Raw genomic sequence first — 15,437 nt, 5'->3', positions numbered from 1 at the left:
ACATGTGGATTTCAAGACAGGAAAGCGTGGGTTCCAAGTCGCAAGTTCCCATTCCAACTTCCGTCTCGGACTCGGCGGAGTCCGGACCATTGTATGTATCGTATTGTATTGTACAGTACACTTAGAACCTCCGAGTCACATTCAACCCGTCCTCCATCCACCGGTACTGACACTGGCATTTTGTACGGGCACATGGAAAACATCGACGGCATGCTGAAATCAACTGGATCGAGAACTCCAGATCGACTTTCGATGGCATGCCAGACCGATCCGGCGAAGGTGAGGTAAGCCGCAAATCTGTGTTACCGAATGCATATTAGCTCGGATGACGTGCTCACTCATTGTTACAAAGTACATTGCGGCTCCACCTCCCACTTACACCTCTCACGGCAGGAAAATATAAATCTCAGATTATGGTCCCTGGCAGACGCGTATACACCACAGTAACGTTAATTTTAGTGATACATTGGAATCGTGGCAGACGCTCGAATGGTTGACTGGCTGGCCACGGAACCTGGCGTACATTACGGAGCAACGATACCCTCCGTTTTCAATAACGTCACAGCCCTATTCCGTACGGGCTCGCGGTTTTCGAATGGAAAGGGTTAGGTGTCGAAAAGAAAACGAGTGCTGAGGGTTAGGGGTTTTAGAACATGAAATCTTGCCAACACCCCCAAAGTCCAAACTTCAGCACCTCAAACTTAGAGCCTCAAAACCAAATGGATCTTTCATGGCTGCAACTCAGTCCAAGTGATGTAGGCCCGGCAAGTGTGCCAGTGCCGCCGCACCGAGTCTGCCCAATCTATGGGGATGATGGCGATCGATCGGGCCTGCCCCGGAATCGATCGGATTGGTGGCCGACGACGGCCCTGCCCCTTCTGCTACTTCTCCTTTCAATTCTACGAGTCAGCCAAAAGCCTCCATCAAAACCTCGGTCACAACCGGAGTTTCCTTACCAGCACTGCTACTCGACACCTCAGAGGCGGACGAGGTCAATGTCCGAAACGTCGTCGCATCACCGACGGTTTGGACCGTTTGGCTCTTGTCATGGCACGGCGTGGTGGTCTGGGGTTGCACCGCCGCTGCGGTGCTTGCCGTTGAATCGACCGCTCCTGTGCAAACCCCTGCTGCAGTTGCAGTGCCGTTTGCGATTGTTGGGTCCGAAACGGTTTGGCAGGCGGAAACGGATGGTTGAGGCGTCGGTCCTTCGGAGGTTATTGGGTCCGACGTCGCCAGTACCGATTGTGACACCGACACTGACACCCCATACCCGGAGACGCTCACCACCGTGTCCGACGACCCCAGCGCCGTGCTTATCGCAGTGCCGGTACCCACTCCGCTGCCTCCCCAGCCCAAGGTGCCCGATTGGCCGCTTAATATCCCGGCCGAGGTCGAGTTTGGGTATGGGTAGAACGCCGAGCTGAGGCTGACTTGCGTTGCCTCAATGCCCGGTGTACAAGAGACGCCTGGGCTTGATATCGGGGAGGTAGCCTCGATACCTGGCGTGCAAGAGACACCTCGGCTTGTGGTCGTCGAGGTTGTCTCGAGCCACTCGGTGATACTACTGCTCGGCGCGGTCGAGGTGGTTGAATCCCTACTCGACGTCTCTGGACTCGCAGATACGCCGGCCCAAGAACAAGGGTAAGTAAACGTACAGAAGCCGGGTCCGAGTGTTCCGGTTGCTACCTGCCCTAGTGGTACGAGATTCGAAGCGTTCATGAATGGAAACGGGGCACCACTGGGGTTTTGAGTTCCGGATCCTGGGAGGTTTCCGGTCACAGACGCGTGCGGCCATGTTGTATTTGGATATGAGGGACGCTCGGTACCTTGGCCGCCGGCGCCCGAGTTTGCGGATGGTCCGGGCCGAGAAGCGCTCCAGAATGGACTGACCTGGAGCGGATCGGATAGTGAGACCGTGGTGGTGGCCGTGACCGTGACCGTAACAGTCTGCACTCCCTCCCAAACAGCTTCGGCGGAACTACTGGTGCTAACAGTGAATGTGGCAGTAGTCTCGAGGATATCTGTTGCCCAGTGTCAGTGGGGTTTTCCTTACTCATAATGATCCAGGACGCATCGTTTGTCTTACCAGTGCTAGCTGTTGTCAACGGCTCAGTCGCAACTGGTGAAGGCAGGTTTCCATAGGGTTGCGGATCGTCGTCAAGGGGTCCTCGAGGATCAATGGTTCCATGGCGCGAATCTGTCGATTTGGACTCGCCAGTAACAATGCTGCCAATACTTCGCCAGAAGTTGGCCCAAAGCCCTTCCTTGGGCTCGATGGCGCTGGATGTACAGCTTGAGATGGCAGCGGCCGAGATAAGGCAGACCCCGAGTCTTAAGCCTCTCATCTTGGCAAGTTCCCAGTACAGTCACCTTCAGGGGAAGAGTATTAGTTCTGGAGAGCTTAAAGTAAACCTGTCTTCGAACGGATACTGACGAAGGACTGAATAGACTGACTCCCAAAGGCAATTAATTAGAGGGGTGTCGAAAGTGGGGATGAGGGAAGTAGAGAGACAACAGCCCAATAATTCGTTGACGCTCTCAAGATCTAGATGAGGACTTGAGACAAGATCGAGTGCTGAAATTATAGCGGGATGGCAGACGTAGAAGTAGCAGGACGAGTCTTTAAAGATCGTCTGCTGTCCATCCTCAATACGAACGCCTGATCTTTCCGTGCTCCATTGAACATCTCAACTCCTCCACCACTGGTAATCTCCGAGATGGATCGAGTGCCATTGTCTGGTTTTGTGTTGCAAAAGATAGGACTCGCTGATGTGTGGACGTCACACCAGAGGCAGCCAGTTGACAATCTGTCTAACTCTGAGTTCCGCCTGAACAACCACACGAGAGCCGTTTTACGGAGGGATCTCTCTACTGCTACCAGTAAGTAGTAGAAGTATCACCCCTCATACACATTCGTCCCTTATCACAATGGCACCTTATTACTCACATATCTGGTCACTTCCGGAGTATCAGTCTTCGGCTGACGCTGTGCGGCCGTATGGCAACGCAAATGGAACTCAGTCGCCCGCTCCCGGGGTGTGTTACCTTGAACAACAAGCAAGCTTCCTACGGGAGTAGCGACAGACCAGATACGCGTCGGATCAAGGACTCGACTAGATCCCCTGTCATACAGATAGCTTTCGGGTAGCAGGCGGCGATATCAAGTCAGCTAAGCATCTAAGGTAGCCTTCCGCCAACCTGTTATGGGTTCGGACAGCACCCTTGGGTATCAAGTAGTTTGGTGTTCAGACGAATGTTTAGATCAGAAGGCGTCAGTTCTTTCGCATTTTAGGCGCTTGGGAGATACTAAGTACCAGCGGTTGTCATTGTTTGCGAATCTCCGGTCCACTGTCACGCAAGTACAAACTCCTCGAGTCTCCTATTGTACTTTGAAGAAATGTATCACCCCTGTCAATTTGAGGGATAGCGTTTGAACCTTTTCACGGGAGCCCGAAGTGAGACATCTCGTAGCGTACAGCATCCTTGTGACAAGATGCCGTGCCTCCTCGTTTATCTGTCGTCACCACCCAACGGCACTCGCACAACATGAACGGCCTTCGCATCATGCAGGTGTACACTCAATCGGGTCCGTGTAGCCCTGCACCGCGATTTGCCCAAGCCTCCTGGAAACTTTACCAGCCGGAGCCTTGATACCTTTCCCATGGTTTTCACTCGGCTTTCTTGGCCGCTTCTTGCAGCTCGGGAGCGGTAAACTTTGTCATCTTGGTTTCCTTTGCCTCGATATCAGCTGCCCAAAGAGCAGCCCCAACTGTACCAGGTTGTTAGCCGCTTGCTTTCCCCATGAGTTGGGTTCTTGGCGGGACTTACCCGTGTTTGTGAAGGTGAAGACGATCGACGCGACGGGGATCATTTCGAGGAGGGTTGCCACGGTGCCGAATCTGGTGAAACGAACACTGTTAGCGCTGTGATCGGCCGGGCGGCATCCAAAAGGGGTACGCAAGCGGCATGGTTTCTGGCGGCGTTGCCAACCAGTCGAACCGCATCGTGCCTGCTCATGCGCACATGAGATGTGCAGCTCGCCTTGGACATCACAGCTCGCCGGGCTTGTTGGTTTTCGTGGCATCACTTACGCAGTATAAGGACCCTTATGGTCGCTAAGCCATTTTGACCTCCTGGGTCCAGACCAGTCCTTCAGCTGGAAATACTAGTTCCTGTAAGCCGTTGCTCAGAGACAATAGAGAACCCTAAACCTACCCGATCGTGGACCGCGTCACCACGAGCGCGTCCTACTGCGTGTCAGCACACACATCAACCCGACTGACGGACACACTCTTACCTCGTAACAGAATAAACGCCACCGTACCGACCACTGTCATCGAAGTCAGCATCGTCCCGCACAAGTTGCAAGCTTGCAGTTGCGAAGCCCATAACGTACCAGGAATGAAGTTCAACGGCAGGTACATGAAGTACCGCACCAACTCATTGACACTGAACCGACTAAACGGCTTCTTCAGGGCTTTCCCCAGCCTCTGAATGGCATCACCTTGGCCGCCCTTCACCTCTCTGCCCGCTGAGACCAGGCTGGTGGTGTTCCTCGCCACCAGAGTGCCGTCAAACGTGTCCAGGATGGCGTCCTGCAGCAGGTAGTTCTTGGAGACGAAGGACACGATGGTGGCACTCTCGCTCAGAATGAGGAGCACCGTTGTGAACACGGCGAGCGGCCCGTTGACAAACACCAGGACGGCGAGTTGCGGAACGTAAGTGAAGACGAACATAGATCCCACCACGCCCGAATACCTAAACCTCAATGTTAGTCATTTGTACTCTTTTCCCGGGTTTGATTTAGGTAGGTTGTTACTCACAGGGCTAGGTAGGGAATGAGCTTATCGCGTAGGGGCTTCCACAGGGCGGGGTGGGTGAAAAAGTACGCGACTCCCTGAGATTGTCGGGATCGTGTCAGATGCTACCAGCTTTCCCCGGCGATACAGCATCCGAGAACGAGGATGCTTGTCCTACCTTGATGGGATACAGATAGGAGCCGCTCCTGGCCGCATCGTTTAGGAGGACTTTGGCTCGGTCGTAGTCTTCCTTCCTACAAACCCATTTTGTGAGCCAAAAGATGAATACCAAGCCACCTGTAAGGGCGACCTACGCGACGTCCTGAGCATGACTGACAATGCGACTCGTCATGTTGAACTTGTGAATCAGTGTACGATTGGCTGACTCTTAGGATGCTGGTATATGCAACTGGTACTGTTTCAACAGATTGTTGATACGGTTGAAACGGGAAGGCAACATCTTCACGAGTCGGGTGCAGCATAAGTACCAGGTACGTTCCAACAAAGCTGGTGATGTTATGCGCTGTTCAAGGTTTGGCAATGTCGTCATTGGTTTTGTCGTTGCGCAGAGTCAACTAGTACCCCACCAGAATCTGTACTGTACAGTACTTGGAAGTTGCAGCCAACAAGGGCAGCACTGCATGAAGACTCCGGGACGCCACGCAGTCCCATCCTCAGGCTGTATTGCCTCAGCATTAGCACACACTACAAAAACGATTATTATAGCAGTTCCCGTTGATCCCTTCTTGCCTGTCCAAACTCCTGCCAATGCCGAGACATTCCTGCGTGCTTCACCTCTTATATAACCAGCCAACACAACCCCGTCTCCCCAAAGCCCAGAAGTCTGCCGGACCGTGAGATGGTTTGATAATACACGCGCGCACAACACGGTGTGCGCCAGCCCTATCTCTAAACATGTGCCCCCTGAACAAGGCCTCGGCCAAGCCGCTCAGTTTCGAAGCGGAAGGTCCAAAGCTCGGATCGCAGCGTAAGATTACAATTTTAAAGGGAAAATACAACCACCTGGATGTAATTCGAGCAGCCGGCGCAGCCGAGCCTCGAAAAAACCCAACGGTGAGGTCCATCTATGTGTAGAACGCCTCAACCAGGTAGATAATGCCGAAAAAGAGGAACACGATGGCTCCACCGACCGTCACTAGGCAGCATTAGCAATCCAAAGTCATAAGAAAAAGAAGGTTCAAGCCGAAAGGAGCATTGACTTACCAACTTTGAGGCTTACTTTGCCTGCAATGGCCCTGCCTCCAATGACGGCGACACCAGTGCAGCAGGCATGGCCCAAGACGGCGCCTAGAGTCACCCACCAGTAGTCCTGGCCGGCCGCCATAGCAATTGTAGCGATCTGGCTGCGGTCACCCCATTCTCCCAGGAAGGTCATGACAAACGTCTGCACCCAAGCCGGGCTCAGAAGCAGCGAGACGAGGTTGTTGAGGCCCGACAGGAACGAGGCAACCGTGCTCGGGCGCGGCGACGGGCTCCGTCCGTCGGGCGAAGTCGAAGGGCTCCTCGCGGGCGCGGGGAAGCGGGATTTGGACCGGGACTTGCGGGTGCCGAGGCCCATTTCCAGGGCGTACGGCGAGACGCCGGACCGGTCCTGAGCCTCCTTGCGCGCGAGGCTCTCCTTCTCCTCCAGCTCCATCTCCACCTCCTTCATCTCGGCGGACACGCTCTCATCGGGGCTCATGGCGAGTCCCTCGCGCAGCAGGCGGCCGCCAAAAACCAGGAACAACGCCGCGGCGAGGAAATTTGTGAGACGCTTCGAGATCAGGCTGGGCACCGCGTGCCCCAAGACGGCCGAGAGCACCGTCATGGTGATCAAGGCGCTCAAGGCCGCTGAGAAGACCAACATCCTGGGGTGCTTCATGGCCATGAGGGCGGCAACGAGGAACGTTTTGTCACCGATTTCGGAAAAGAGAATCATTGTGAGAGAGAGCACAAACGAGTGGAACGGTTGGATGAGGCCTTCGCTCCCTTCGCTCTCGACTTCGGACGTCTTTCCCGGCTTTTGGCCCTTCGAGACATCGAGATGATCGATATTGGCCACGGACTCCGGGACTGGAGGGGGCTTGTCATGCGTCTTGCTAGGAAGGTCGGCTGGTTTCTGTAAAAGGGATTAGCGGTTGCGTTCATTGGACAGAAGATTGTGCGCAGACGGACCTCGAGCCCAGAGACCTGGTCCGCAGAGTAGTCGGCAGAATAGTCGCCGTGTTTGCCCTGGCCGTCTGATAGAACCTTCTCTTCATCCGAGTGCGGTAAATGAGGCGCTTCCTTGGGCGTCTGTGGCTTGTTCTCAACCTTTTCGCCAGCCTGCTCCTTTAGCTTCTTCTCCTTGTTCTTCTCGCTCACCCCTCCTTCCGTCCCTGTGGTGCCCTTTTTAGGACCCGGTCGATTCTTGTCGTCCATAACGCCATCGTTGCTCTCAGGTATTCTCTTCCCGTCCACTATGGTGGGGTCGGCTGGGCGGTGTTTCAGAGCCGGCAGATCCTTCGTGGATGTGTCGCTGTTATCGAGCCCGACAAACGGGCCGGCGTGCGGCTTTCCATCTTTCCCGTCGACAGGCGCAGCCTTGGTACCGGTAACTATCTTCTTGGTAGACGCCGTGGATTCCGAGACGGACTGGCTGTCGGCAAGGGCAGCGGCCGCCGCCGCGAGCGAGGGGAGCAGCAAGAGAATAAGCCGCGATTTTCGATTTCTCAACCTCATGGTGGGCGACTGCTAGATAAGGATATTTGGCTCACACCGCGCTGCTTGGCGTGTGGGTGATGACGTTGAAGGCACTGTTGGCAGATGCAGATGTTCTATCGGACCGAGGAGAAACGCTCAAGTTGTTCAAATACTTCTAGGTGAATGTGTATATTAATTTAATGAACGTGAGAAGCGAAAGCTTTGGGTTCGAGAACAGGACGCCGCGAAGGATTCGAAGTTTTGGGTATTCTTGACCCTTGCAAGGGGCTGGCTGTTCAGGACTTCAGGTCTTCAGGAGTCTGGACCAAATTGCACGGAAATGCGGGTTAAAGACTTAATAAGCGGGCAATTCGCTGCAGTGTGCCCCAATTCCTTCACAAATGCAATATCAAGAAATGAACGAATAACGATCGATTGGAGTCACGTGCCTCATTCGCGTCACATGCTCACCTGTTCCTGCCCAACGACGAACGACGAACATTCATTACATTCATTGCCTATGCCTTCCACATAAACATTCGCTACCTTGATCTTCGAGACGTCGTTGCCTTGGCCCTGCTCGCCTCCCCGAGAGCTTCACAAATATCATTTAGAATCATCTATGACGATAATGGTGGTCTTGACTCTTGCGCCCGGGATTTTGCTTTTCAGGCTTGTATCCTCAGCCTCCTCCGGGTCCTCCCAGGCAGATTTCTAGCGACCAGCAGATACTAGTATCTTGATTCCTTCGTTTTCTTGGCCATTAGAAGTGGTGTGGCACTTGAACGTTGGACGTCGTGCCATGGAAGCCAGGCTACTGCCTCTGCAAGTAGGGCGCACTATGTAGGCACAAGAAAACCACAGCTCGACTGAGAGCAACATACCTCAAGTTACCGGTAACCCTACAATCCAATCCAATCAAGTCAAGTCAGGGCGCTGACCTGCGTTAGACTGCTTTCAAGAGGGCCTCAATTGCCCAGGCTTGATTTGCCTTGATTGCATACCTGCCGTGTAGAGGAGACTCAGGAGAGTCTCTGTGGTATCATCACAATTGGCCTTGTCGTGGGAGTTTGGCATGGGCGAGGCGACGAGGAACGACAACCATACCCGAACATGATGAAGCCCAGCTGGGCGCCCCTCAATCATCCATGGGCCATGATGCCGTTGATTGATGTCCGTCATTATTACTGCTTCCTTCGCCCGCACCGGACTTACATCATGATGCCAAGGTCAATAGTAATGATGCCGGTAATGTCAGAGAAACCTTCTCCCTGCTAGGTACCTTGGGCTTGACTGAATTGACTGGAAGACCATAGGGGTAGGATTTCGGTTAGCCGACCGGAACCCCCTATCCAGGGCAAGGTACAACTTGTGGCAGTCGCCAAGCTGGGGAACAGGTCGGGGAAATGGACACCGACCTACATGGAAGGAAAATGTCGCCAGTATCGCCAGTCTAGGAGGAAAAGTGCGCCTTGGCAAGTCAGTCAAGTCAAGGCAAGTCAACGGGGACTGGATTGGGCAATTCTAGGGCCTCACTTGCGTTAACTTGCAAGCCCTTCGTGCGGACTTTGTTGGTTAGGTACTGTGACACTGACCTCGTCATCTCAACAGACCACTTTGGAAGCCGTTGGCTCCATCAGCGTAACGTGCTTCCCCACCCACATGTACTGGCCCGTCTGGCCAAAGCTAAACAACAGATCCACCGCGGTCGAGATCTTGAATCTCCCTATCGAGAACTGCGCCTCGAGCCATCTCTCCGGCTGGAAGAAATCGAGGGGCGTCAGCGCCAATGATGTTCTCGGCCCATCTCAGGCCCTTCGATCACTGTCCGATCCCGGCGTCAGGGGGAAGATAGAACCCGTGCAATCTATGTCCTGTCTGGGGAACCTACTTGTAGAGAGGGCGGCCGAGGGCGGCTAGAGCCAGAGCGCTTTGGGAATGACGACCTGCAGTTAGGGGTCCAAAATGTTGGAGACGGTGGCTGTCCATTCTTCCAGTCTCTTGTGCCTTGGTGGGTCATGGGTGGCCGGGGGAGTGGACCAAATGACTCAACATGATAAGAAGAATTGGTTGATGAAGTTCCATGTACCTAGTAGTTGTCGGGAGAGGGAAAGGGCAATCCGGGCTGGCGTACGTGGAACAACTAGTAAGCGTAAACAGTTAGCTCGGTAGGTAACAAGGGCATAAACAGCGACAAAGGGGCAAGGGCAACGATTTCTGCAGTTGCCAGGCATGGCGTAGTAAAACCTGCGCCAACATGAAATATCAAATATGACGTGAGCAACGCTGTAGTCCTACCTCAGCTAGGTACCTACCTAGTTTTCGTCGTGTAAGGAAGCAAGCTTACTAGTACCTTGCAGCTAATATTGCAACTTGAAGTAAGCCAGTGGAGACCGGAGACACTGATGCCAACCCGAACCTGCATGTAGTGGACCAACCTTAGTCCTACACAACGGGAAGGCAAATAACAAACCTAAAATGAAGGGCATAAAACAAAGGCGCAACTACGGCCGTGATAGTCAACATCACTGTCGCTGGTGGTAAGTGTTGTTCTTGTTGATTCGTCAGAATGTAAGTAAGGTATTGAAGGCTGGGTAAGGTAGGTAAGGTAGTCTGAGTTGTCTGATAACTAAGAGAGTACGTGCCCGCTTATTCAATAGTATGAAGAGATCAAATACATTGTTAAAGCCCCCATGTATGGATCCACAGCATCCGAACAGCACGGTAGCATCACAAGGCCGGAACGCTTCTTGGAATCGACCGCGACGAATGCCACATTATGCCAATTTACTTGCTCACCGGTTTACAACCAACAGTCTCTTGGCTGTGAAGGATATGACTGGAGAGAGGCAAGTGTTGAATAGGACAACAGACATGGAATCTACCTTATGCAGAACTGACCTGGCACTGCAACCTACCGCTTAGAGCATAGTAGGCATCATGGCAAGTCGTGATGTAGAGGTTCTCCCATAGGACTACTCCAAAGCAAACAACCGAAGGCGGTCCTTTGGCTCTCCTCTTCACCTGGCACTGCATCTATAAAAGGGGGATGCCCGTCCTCTTTCGAGTCGTCTTCTTCTCGACAGGCAGTCAGGCACCACCAGATATTCATCCACTCCACCCATCATCACCATCACTTGAGTATCCGAGTCTCCAACATGCGCCTGTCAAGCATTCTCGTCCTCCCCTTCATCGGCCTGGCTGCGGTCCATGGCTTCACCGTCCCCCAGGCCCAGGGCCAGGCTAACGGCGTCTACGAGGTGTCCCTTGACGAAAACGGGGAAGAGGTGCATACCCTCGTTGCGGCGGCGCCCATCAACGCGACTGAGCTGGCCGAGCTTGCTGCTCAAAGCTCGGACGATATCAGCCGTGACTCGACTTCTTTGAAGCGCACCTCGCGCATTCAGAGGCGCGCACACGACCACACCAGCTGTGGCGGCTACGGTCTCAACCGTGACAGCACCGATAGGGCCGTTCCGATGTTGGAGCGTCAGTGCTACCCATCGCGCGATGGCGCCATCAGCGCGGGGAGGTCTTTCTACTAGTACTCGACGTGGGGCGATGTTGTCGCCTACATCCGCAACTTCAGCCGCGAGGGCCACCTGTGCAGGGCGCCGTATCTCGGCGAGACCTGGGCTAGAATCACCAGCGTCAGCGGGCTTTACCAGGCCGGATGGCGCGACCACAATGCCAACGAGGTCAACGGCTGGACTGGGGTCGGGTATGAGCACATCGACGCCAGTTTCTGCGGCTGGGCAGATAGGGGCAGAATACACTCACAACGGCCGAGCGAGAATCAGGGTTCATGTTTCTGCATCTCTCGAATGCAGCACCTGTGTCCTGTGGTGGTGGTTCCCATCCAGTTGGGTCGCATGAAAACTTATGATTAGGCAGAAGTTTCAACAACTTCACTTCTGATGTCGCTGTATCGCACCTGCATGTACGGTACTTACATACCTAAGTACCTCGGTACACAGCGCAACCATTATTGTAGATATCCGGGTATCCCGTTCTGGGCATTCCCTCCGCTATGGAGGAAGTAAATAGGCAACCAGTCAAACCCAATATACAGTCGTTATTGATTGCAAACCAAATGCAAAGAGTCGCTTCTGAGGGTGGTCGATTTGAAAGTCGTCATGTCGAGAAATGAATTCTAGGCATTCTCGAATCTCGAGACCGCCGTAGGAAAGTTGTGGGGATTCGAAAATGGGTTTTCAATCAGAATTGTGTCAAGAACAATTCAAATATGAAATAATTCTTTGGTTTAGTTTACCGTTCTCAACAACTTAGTTGAAGGATTCATTGACGAACATCCATTCTTTGTTTCCAGAGTTACTAACTGTTGAACCTAGGTAGTAAAAAAGAGAAAGGGCATGTACTAGGCGCCTGGCATGCAAGCATTTTCACACCCATTGCTTGTTACCCAGATGCGAGATGAACGCACCACCATATCCCTCCTCAATGCTAGCCTTCTCCCAGACGGACCGAACAGCCTTGACCGATTCCTCCGGGGTGATTGGACCCTTGAAGTGGGGAGCATACGATGCGAGCTTGCCCACGAGCCCCATCATGGCATTCATCTGCTCTGGCGTGGCTGGAGAAATGTCGGGTGTTAGTCCACTACTGGTACTTAGGCGTCCCCGCCAGAGCTGGAAGAGATAAGTACGTACCATTATCATAGCGACCGACTTCTACCAGGCCCGGGCTGATGCTCAAGAAGAGAATGCCCTCTTTCTTGTATTCCGCGTTGAACTTGGCCACGATAATGTTCAGGGCGGCCTTGGATGCGGCATAGATTGGGCCAACGTCCATCTCGCATTGGTTGGTCAAGTCGATGTCGCCCACGCCAGATGAGATAGCTATGACCTTCTTGGCCTTGCCCTTCTTGATCAGGGGAACAAAGAGGTTGAAGAGGTGGAGCTGGCCGGTGACATTTGTCTGGAATGTCTCGGCAGCACCAGCATCGACCTCTTCGATCTTATCGGCCCTGTTTTGTACATCTACCATTAGTCCACATTATCACAGAACAACCTGGAGCCGAGTGGTGGCCGTCAGGAGAGGGAGAGCCCGGAGAGGTAACATACAATGCGCTGACAGGTCCGTAAGCATCAAACTCGGGCACGAGACCGGCGTTGGCAACCAGGTAGTCGACGCCACGGTCGCCAACGATCTTGGCCGTCTCGGCGGCCGCCTCCTTCAGGCTGGCGTAGTTGGTGAGGTCTCCATGGAGGATGCGTACATTGGGGCGGTCGCCCAGCTCCGCGGCAACCTTCTTCTCGGTCGCAGCCTTGTTACGGACAAGACCAATGACCAGGTTGTCCTTATCTTCCGACAGCTGCCGAAGGAATTCGAACTGAAATCAAGGGTTCAAATTAGCACGGGTAAGCAAACGCGGTGGGATTAGGTCACTAGGTGCGTGTAGCAGACGTACGCCAATTCCCTTGGACACCCCTGTGACAACGTAGACGGACATGGTTCAAGAACTTCAAGTGATCACAGTTAAGGATTTCTGAGCCAAACTGTTTTGTTAGGTTGTTTTTGATGGGGAAAGGAGAGATGCAGACAGGTTCTGCCATTCTGCAATCAGACGTTAGGGACCCAGGGTACTATTAGTATTTAGAGGCTATAGCATATGCCACTTGATAGAACGCAATAGATCCTTGGACAGCTTCGATTATAAAGCTTTAATTAGTAAGCTCGGAGTTTGCGTTCCCTCGTTATACCATCTCTACCTCTCATTGTATGAAAAGGATAGACATTCTGGCGTTGAGATGGAGTTCCTTAGTCACCAGCTCAAGGGCCCACTTGCCCTTTTCCCAACTCTGAGGTTACACTGCAGGCGGGCCACGCGGGCCTAATCACCCGAAAGCGAGTACCGGGCTGGCAGCGACAGGAACCGTTTTCTTGGCCAATCAGATCGTCCAAGCTATGGAACCGCTTGATCAATTGCCAAACAACGAGACAACAACCTGGGAGCCAAACAATGCAAGTGGAACCCAATCCTTAACTTCTTCCGCCAGTCCTTCCGACTCCACTCCCTCGGGACTCCCTATTCGGCGCAATGTCGTTGTCCTCGTTTCCTGGGGTAGCGTTGCCTGCCTTGCCTTGTTCCTCTTGTTTTTTCCTGTCTCTTGATCATGACCCGTCACGCATCTCATAATGGCCGCCCCTGCCACATCCGTTAAGGAGGTCATCCAGAAGAAGCCCGAGGGCCTGGACCTCTACGCCCGCTTCGCCCTGGCTGGAGCCCTCGGCTGCTCCGTCACGCATGGCGCCTTCACGCCCGTCGATGTGTACGTCTTCCCTAGTGCCCTCCTTCTCGACTACTTGCTAATAACCCTAATATAGAATCAAAACCAGGATTCAACTCGACCCTGCGACGTACAACCGTGGCATGATCGGCGGCTTCCGCCAGGTCATCAAGAATGAAGGAATCGCCGCGCTTGCTACGGGCTTCGGTCCTACGTTCACAGGCTACTTTGTCCAGGGCGCCTTCAAGTTCGGTGGTTACGAGTTCTTTAAGAAGCAGTCCATCGACCTCCTTGGCATCGAGAAGGCCCGTCAGAACCGTACCGCCGTGTACTCCGTCTCCGCTTCTTCGGCCGAGTTCTTCGCTTCCGTCGCCCTTTGCCCCTTGGAGGCTACCCGTATCCGGCTCGTCTCTACTCCCAGCTACGCCAAAGGTCTAGTCGATGGCTTTACCAAGATTCTGACTACCGAGGGAGTCGGCGCCTTCTACGCCGGCTTCGGACCGATCTTGTTTAAACAGTATGTTCTTCCCGGTCTCAGCCCACATTTGTTAAAGATCTGTTGGCTAACCTTTGTGCATTCATCAGGGTCCCATACACGGTTACGAAGTTCGTTGTATACGAGGAGGTTGCCGAGAACATCCTCGCTCAATTTGACAAGTCTAAACTCTCCGGTAGTGCCTTGACTGGTATTAACCTGGGTTCTGGCCTAATCGCTGGCTTTGCTGCCGCCATCGTGTCGCAGCCGGCCGATACGATGCTTTCCAAAATCAACAAGACCAAGGGACTGCCCGGTGAGAGCACCGTCTCCCGTCTCGCCAAGATTGCCCGCGAGCTTGGCGTACGTGGCTCCTTTGCCGGTCTCCCCACGCGTCTCTTCATGGTGGGCGGGTTGACTGCCGGGCAATTCGCGATATACGGCGACATCAAGAAAGCTCTCGGTATGTTTATGAGACTTGCCCCCGTATATGCTCGCAGCAATATCAGACTTCTAACTTCGTCATCACAGGTGCTACGAATGGTGTGGAAATCGCCAAATAAACGTTGAATAGGGTGAAGACCAAACGGGTCGTAAACCAGTTGCTTATACATTTCTTCAGCGGGCGCTTGTTCCATGTAGCGAGAGTCTATCACAACACAATGCCAATCATATAATACTTCTCTACCAACAGATTACATTGCTAATACATCCCCCTTGGTGGTGGCCGCCGTTGGTGCATAGATACGACTCCTCGGGACCGTTTGGCGCAGCACATGGACTCTAGGTGCTTACTGAAGTTGTCTCCTGCACCTGAGGCCTGTCCCATCTTGTACAATCATTGATCAGCCCGCAATGTCGAAATGGTGTTAAGTGCCTCTGTGGTATTCGATCCTGTCACTCCAGCGAGCAGACAACGAGAACAGGTCCCGAGGTCACGTCTTCGCGCTCCTAGATCAGCAACAGCTTCTGGTCTTCGTTGTTGTTCAAATGGTACAGTTCATGTCCTCATAACTACTAGTTCTAGTCCTTTTCGAGCAGACAGAGAACTTTGAGGGCAAAATCAAATACAGTACTGTATTATTAAAGTTCTTGTCTAGAGCCTGCCGTCAAACCTAAGGCTGCTAAGCTAAGGTACCCAAGCACGACCCGCAAGTCACGTGAGCTCAAGACAGTGTCTTATTCACGTGCTTTCACACCCTAACCCACAAAAACCTGAGCGGGCGACGC

At 53.3% G+C, this 15,437-nt stretch overlaps 7 protein-coding genes across 7 annotated transcripts; 3 read left to right on the top strand and 4 right to left on the bottom strand.

The window, feature by feature from the left end:
• Positions 1 to 906: 906 nt before the first annotated feature.
• N656DRAFT_794031 (uncharacterized protein) lies at positions 907 to 2,345 on the bottom strand (the record flags this gene model as incomplete). Its single annotated transcript, XM_064817230.1, has 2 exons — positions 907 to 2,021; positions 2,087 to 2,345. The coding sequence occupies 2 exons, from the start codon at positions 2,343 to 2,345 to the stop codon at positions 907 to 909; spliced, it is 1,374 nt and encodes a 457-aa protein (XP_064675142.1).
• Positions 2,346 to 3,223: 878 nt separating this feature from the next.
• N656DRAFT_47721 (uncharacterized protein) lies at positions 3,224 to 5,517 on the bottom strand. Its single transcript, XM_064809785.1, has 9 exons — positions 5,114 to 5,517; positions 4,978 to 5,053; positions 4,824 to 4,897; positions 4,397 to 4,758; positions 4,298 to 4,330; positions 4,216 to 4,247; positions 4,092 to 4,165; positions 3,829 to 3,899; positions 3,224 to 3,769 (listed from the first exon to the last, which is right to left on the bottom strand). The coding sequence occupies exons 1-9, from the start codon at positions 5,149 to 5,151 to the stop codon at positions 3,669 to 3,671; spliced, it is 861 nt and encodes a 286-aa protein (XP_064675141.1). The 5' UTR covers positions 5,152 to 5,517; the 3' UTR covers positions 3,224 to 3,668.
• Positions 5,518 to 5,884: 367 nt separating this feature from the next.
• N656DRAFT_698464 (UPF0016-domain-containing protein) lies at positions 5,885 to 7,520 on the bottom strand (the record flags this gene model as incomplete). Its single annotated transcript, XM_064810714.1, has 3 exons — positions 5,885 to 5,955; positions 6,024 to 6,918; positions 6,975 to 7,520. The coding sequence occupies 3 exons, from the start codon at positions 7,518 to 7,520 to the stop codon at positions 5,885 to 5,887; spliced, it is 1,512 nt and encodes a 503-aa protein (XP_064675140.1).
• A 755-nt stretch (positions 7,521 to 8,275) lies between these two features.
• Positions 8,276 to 9,465, top strand: N656DRAFT_47661 (uncharacterized protein). The gene is made up of 4 exons (XM_064809782.1): positions 8,276 to 8,370; positions 8,432 to 8,734; positions 8,804 to 8,975; positions 9,093 to 9,465. Exons 2-4 carry the CDS (start codon positions 8,595 to 8,597, stop codon positions 9,399 to 9,401), a joined length of 621 nt encoding a protein of 206 aa, XP_064675139.1. The 5' UTR covers positions 8,276 to 8,370; positions 8,432 to 8,594; the 3' UTR covers positions 9,402 to 9,465.
• A 1,018-nt stretch (positions 9,466 to 10,483) lies between these two features.
• Positions 10,484 to 11,363, top strand: N656DRAFT_773725 (uncharacterized protein). The gene has a single exon (XM_064814118.1). It carries the CDS (start codon positions 10,640 to 10,642, stop codon positions 11,024 to 11,026), a length of 387 nt encoding a protein of 128 aa, XP_064675138.1. The 5' UTR covers positions 10,484 to 10,639; the 3' UTR covers positions 11,027 to 11,363.
• Positions 11,364 to 11,787: 424 nt separating this feature from the next.
• On the bottom strand, positions 11,788 to 13,239 carry N656DRAFT_773723 (NAD(P)-binding protein). The gene is made up of 4 exons (XM_064814117.1): positions 12,913 to 13,239; positions 12,566 to 12,834; positions 12,152 to 12,468; positions 11,788 to 12,075 (listed from the first exon to the last, which is right to left on the bottom strand). The coding sequence occupies exons 1-4, from the start codon at positions 12,952 to 12,954 to the stop codon at positions 11,885 to 11,887; spliced, it is 819 nt and encodes a 272-aa protein (XP_064675137.1). The 5' UTR covers positions 12,955 to 13,239; the 3' UTR covers positions 11,788 to 11,884.
• Positions 13,240 to 13,429: 190 nt separating this feature from the next.
• On the top strand, positions 13,430 to 15,230 carry N656DRAFT_773720 (mitochondrial carrier). The gene is made up of 4 exons (XM_064814116.1): positions 13,430 to 13,774; positions 13,830 to 14,249; positions 14,318 to 14,670; positions 14,739 to 15,230. Exons 1-4 carry the CDS (start codon positions 13,641 to 13,643, stop codon positions 14,768 to 14,770), a joined length of 939 nt encoding a protein of 312 aa, XP_064675136.1. The 5' UTR covers positions 13,430 to 13,640; the 3' UTR covers positions 14,771 to 15,230.
• Positions 15,231 to 15,437: the final 207 nt, after the last annotated feature.

This window comes from Canariomyces notabilis (assembly GCF_033297395.1).
Source record: "Canariomyces notabilis strain CBS 508.74 unplaced genomic scaffold N656scaffold_1, whole genome shotgun sequence".
Classification (NCBI taxonomy): Eukaryota; Fungi; Ascomycota; class Sordariomycetes; order Sordariales; family Chaetomiaceae; genus Canariomyces; species Canariomyces notabilis.
The sequence above is the reverse complement of the archived record's forward strand: the minus strand, read 5'-3'. Positions and strand labels throughout refer to the sequence as shown.

Coding starts and splice junctions, on each gene's coding strand:
- N656DRAFT_47721 (XM_064809785.1), bottom strand. CDS start 5,151: ATGACGAGTCGCATTGTCAGTCATGCTCAGGACGTCGC. Junction 4,248..4,297: donor GGCGTTTATTCTGTTACGAG/GTAAGAGTGTGT, acceptor GACACGCAGTAG/GACGCGCTCGTGGTGACGCG. Junction 3,900..4,091: donor CATAAGGGTCCTTATACTGC/GTAAGTGATGCC, acceptor TCGTTTCACCAG/ATTCGGCACCGTGGCAACCC.
- N656DRAFT_47661 (XM_064809782.1), top strand. CDS start 8,595: ATGATGAAGCCCAGCTGGGCGCCCCTCAATCATCCATGGGCCATGATG. Junction 8,735..8,803: donor ATAGTAATGATGCCGGTAAT/GTCAGAGAAACC, acceptor CCATAGGGGTAG/GATTTCGGTTAGCCGACCGG. Junction 8,976..9,092: donor GGCAAGTCAGTCAAGTCAAG/GCAAGTCAACGG, acceptor TCATCTCAACAG/ACCACTTTGGAAGCCGTTGG.
- N656DRAFT_773723 (XM_064814117.1), bottom strand. CDS start 12,954: ATGTCCGTCTACGTTGTCACAGGGGTGTCCAAGGGAATTGGC. Junction 12,835..12,912: donor GGGTGTCCAAGGGAATTGGC/GTACGTCTGCTA, acceptor CCTTGATTTCAG/TTCGAATTCCTTCGGCAGCT. Junction 12,076..12,151: donor AGTCGGTCGCTATGATAATG/GTACGTACTTAT, acceptor ACATTTCTCCAG/CCACGCCAGAGCAGATGAAT.
- N656DRAFT_773725 (XM_064814118.1), top strand. CDS start 10,640: ATGCGCCTGTCAAGCATTCTCGTCCTCCCCTTCATCGGCCTGGCTGCG.
- N656DRAFT_773720 (XM_064814116.1), top strand. CDS start 13,641: ATGGCCGCCCCTGCCACATCCGTTAAGGAGGTCATCCAGAAGAAGCCC. Junction 13,775..13,829: donor GCCTTCACGCCCGTCGATGT/GTACGTCTTCCC, acceptor ACCCTAATATAG/AATCAAAACCAGGATTCAAC. Junction 14,671..14,738: donor CGACATCAAGAAAGCTCTCG/GTATGTTTATGA, acceptor TCGTCATCACAG/GTGCTACGAATGGTGTGGAA.